We start from the raw sequence: 4350 nt of genomic DNA, 5'->3' as shown, positions 1-4350 counted from the left end.
CATACATGTAACGTGTAATCAGACATACATTAACGTGTAAACGCTTACATCGATGTCAGACATACATTATTATGACACAGACATTACACATGGCATATATTGCACTCAATAAACGTAATGATATATGGACAAGTATCAATTGTCACCTAGATATACTTGTCATACTAACATACCATACTACTACAAAATCCAAAAAAGTGTAAGAAAAAAGGTGGAAGGTGGAAGGAAAACGAAGAAAATTATAATGGAAAGGAAACACAAACAGATGCATATGGCAAGTAAGACACCTTTCAATTTTTTTGCGTACTGATGGGGACATTTGAAAGTAACCTGTGCTTGTTTTGAGAGCCGATCGGGTTCTGAAGCCCGTCGGTCAATCTTTAAACTGTTTAGGTCACTGTTTCTGATTTCCTTCGCTGGACAATGTCGTCCAGATTAGACTCCAACGACACACTTACAGCTGTAACTCATGTCATTGCGTAAAACAACATGCAAACAAATTATTGTTTTTATCATTCCATTGAATCTCCTTACGTGGCAGTCTCGTTCAGACAAGATTGTACACTACACGCAGTCATGTACCTGTAACTCATCTGAGTACTGAAAATAACATTCAAACAAAGTACTTATTCCAAGATGGCTTCTCCTTCAGAACCACGTTGAGAATATGGGTTAAACGTGTTATCTTGCACAGCTTCCGTTTCATAACACCACGAACAAAACATCCTTTTGAAAACAATTCTAAAATTGTCACCAAAAATGAGATATACCGCACAGTGGACAGAAAAGTTCATGTAGTAAACCAGTTCAAAGATTCGATGTAATACGCCATCATTGACACTAGGAGAGGCGCCGTATAAACCTAGCAACATCATTTTGATTCTGATAACATGACTGGGGGTATGAAACAGAATGAAGATGAGCGAAACTGCAAACAGGAGCTTGGATACCTTTACCTCCATGGCTGGAGTTTCTTTTCTTCTGGACGTAGACGTCATCTGAACGCTTTGAAACAACCTCTTACGGCGCTCGTGGGCATTGATGGCACTAACTGATATAGCAATGTTCAGGAAGACCATTATAACAAGCGGTATGACTAGCGTTAATATGGAGTCGACACATGTCATGGCAACCAGCAGAGTTTGGTATTTCTCAAGTACAAGGCAACTTGAATTGTTGTTATGGGAACTTATCAGCCCTGTCGTCCATAGACTGAAGCTGTACATACCAACGGCAATGGTGATCATTAGAACAATGGTGTATTTTGCACGTTTGACACTACACAAACTAGTGACGCGACTAGGAAATGATACCCTGATGAAATTTTCCCAAGTGATAAACACAACATACCACACAGATAGGAAACCAGTGATATACGACATGAAGACTGTTGCTTGACACACCCCAACTGTCTTAAACACTCGAACATCCAGGCGATATAACCAGACCACGAACAAAGAGATCAGGAACACCAAATCGTTGATAGATTTTGTTGCTAAATACAAACAGCATGATGTCTGCCTGAGGCTTGGACTCAGGAATGTTCTCGCAGCCAGAATATTCCCAATAAGTCCGATAGAAAATACAACAGGAAGTGTCCATGTCTGTAGGTGAAGTACGGTTTGGTAGACGGGGTCATCTTCCACAGCCGTGCCATAAGATTTGGATTCGTTGCTGGCACCAACAATACTGCTACTCGTATCCATTCTCAAACATGCATGTTAATCCGTTAACATTTCCAATAGGATCTTGCTCCAAAAGTGCAAATATTCATTACAGATCTGTGTTCAACACCACTGGTTACATCCATTTTACAACTGTGTTGAATACCAAAACTTAAACCCATTTCGGAAATGTGTTCACTACCTGTATCCAGATCCATTGTAAAATTATGTACAAATGTGCATGTGCATGTCTTGACTGTTCTGATCAACTTCTAATATCAGATCTGTAATGTTCTTCTTTTCATGTTTGCAAACCGCTGGTTTATTCTATTCACAGGCTTGGAAAATCAGCAGGCCTCAGATGTTTTCCTTTTAAATGAAACCCAATCCTGTATAATTTAAGTATCTTGGTAAATACTGTGTTTTGTCTGGCGTACAGCCATCCTTATCTGAAAAATAGAAATAAACTGAGTCAGGCAGGGTTATATGTTGCGTATGTAGAAACTGCTATGAAAATATACCGACGTTTGATCCACATTATTCTGGACTAAACTGCCTAAAGGGTCAGGACGCCTGGCATCCTACAACCACGTGAGTGGCTTATTATTTGACCATTACTAAAACGCCAACATAAAAAATACCCAGTCTTGCTGAAACTCAGTGAAGACACCACGTCCAGGTATTCTTAACCCAACACCCTTCCAGCTTGATCTGTCCTACTTGCATGATCTACCATGACTTGGCCACCTAGGTGGTTACATTTTGGGCATGGGAAGTCGTTGTCACAACATCAAATACAAGCAAAGCATTGTGAGAATGATTAATGATGAAATGTAAATTAAATCCCAAAGAAGCCGACATAATGGCTAAGGGTGGTGATGATTTTAGGGGATGATGATTTAAATAGGGGAGGGGGTGGGGTGCATCCATTTCATTCTGGGGAGGTGCTGAGGGTCATTAATTTTGTTGACGTGATGGTCACATGCGCTGGATGGGGTTCATCGATTTTGTGCAGGGGTGGGTGTGGGGGTCACTTACTTTCTTGTTCATTAATCATTCACAATGTACATGCGACTCTATTTCCCAGCCATAAATTATGAACAGTCCCTGAAAAGAACACAGAGCACAGCATGGTGATCAATGGGTGAAACCGTGGAACATATATGCACCACATACAGCCGGAGATACCCCAACAACATAAGAAACTTTCGTATGTAGCAGACAATACGCCACTTACTGACCGTGAGAGTAATTGACTTGCAGAGTAATAAATCTAAGCTTGCCGTCTGAACGGTTTAGCATATTGTCCACAGATTGTGTCCGGAACATTCTACAGAATAAGCTTACTAATGAATGCCCTTTGGCTAATTAGACTGGTAAAATCCCAGTATCAAAATACCAATCTTCCTAAGTTGTGCCATACTTAACTCAGTGTACCTGAACGAGTTCCCTGTAGGTCTAATCACTTACGATGAACTCTTCAATATGACTTTGCCATAAGTCCTGTTATCTGTCCTATTCCTGTGTTGTACTAAACCTGTAAGAAGGTCTGGCTCAGCGAAGTCTTGAAGCATTAACTATGCTCAAGCGAGGCAATTTATCAGTAAAAACAGTATTCGTGCTACAAATACACAAATACCTCCCACGACCTCCTCATCAACGGACCAGAATTCAAACCGGAACCATAAAGCGAGTTATACACGAAAGACTTTGACGTTGTATCAGCTTGGAAGAGAATTTCAAATGCATGATCAGTGAGAGTTGCACTGTTAACTATCGGGCCATTTCAGTGTTTGCAATACTTCAGTTTGCTAGTTGGCCATCGGGGCCTGCTGCCGCCTGCAGGCTGTAAAATCTACAGGTCCTGAATGAAATATGCAGGTCTATTTTGTTAAAGCCAAACCATTAAGGACAAAAACGATTACACTGTACACAGTATTGCGCAGTATTAATTCTGTCATTATATGGAATGACATCAAATTCCTACTAAAAAGAAGAAATTGACTGAAAAAAAAAATGACACAAGGGCCTGCTAACATATGAAACTGCCGGCCCGATACATTAACAACCGGCGCTGGGCCTTCGGGCCGGCGATTATTTCGAACGCTGATCCATTCTATTCAATTTTATAGCGGGAATGATTCATTGTGTTCACAGATTTTTAGTAAGGTAAAATGTATACTATTTACCAATTATGACTATATTTTCCCACATTAATATAACAATAAAATAATGAATGTATACTGGGCGGCGGGGTAGCCTAGAGGTTAATGCGTTCGTTCGTCACGCCGAAGATCAGGGATTCGATTCCCTACATGGGTAAAATGTGTGAAGCACATTTCCGGTATCCCCTGTGGTGATATTGTTGGAATATTGCTGCTAAAAGCCGCGTTAAACCAAAACCACTCACTCACTCACTCAGCGTGAACATGATCTTTGTTAATGGATACGAACATGAACCTACACTTCGCTCTACATGTGTGAAGTGCTAATTAAGTTAGCTTTGCTATCTTTACAATCAACATATCTTCCATCCCAAACTGTCACCTAAGATCGCACATTGAAGAACCAGACAGCAAGCACTTGCTTATCTACGTCTGCTGGTATTGAACACTCAGACACTGAGAAATTGTTTTTCCATGTCTTGTGTGTGCTGTTTCACGCCGCCTAGCCAGTGTGTCACATG

General features: G+C 40.7%; 1 protein-coding gene across 1 annotated transcript; it reads right to left on the bottom strand.

Moving 5' to 3' along the window:
• Positions 1-626: 626 nt before the first annotated feature.
• Positions 627-1706, bottom strand: LOC137280717 (C-C chemokine receptor type 2-like). Its single transcript, XM_067811938.1, has one exon. The coding sequence runs from the start codon at positions 1704-1706 to the stop codon at positions 627-629; it is 1080 nt and encodes a 359-aa protein (XP_067668039.1).
• Between the last annotated feature and the right edge of the window lie 2644 nt (positions 1707-4350).

The sequence above is a fragment of the Haliotis asinina genome, chromosome 4, assembly GCF_037392515.1.
Source record: "Haliotis asinina isolate JCU_RB_2024 chromosome 4, JCU_Hal_asi_v2, whole genome shotgun sequence".
Lineage (NCBI taxonomy): Eukaryota > Metazoa > Mollusca > Gastropoda > Lepetellida > Haliotidae > Haliotis > Haliotis asinina.
This window is presented reverse-complemented; position numbering and strand designations above follow the sequence as displayed.

Excerpts from the sequence above, each read along its gene's own strand:
- LOC137280717 (XM_067811938.1), bottom strand. The coding sequence starts at position 1,706 with ATGGATACGAGTAGCAGTATTGTTGGTGCCAGCAACGAATCCAAATCT.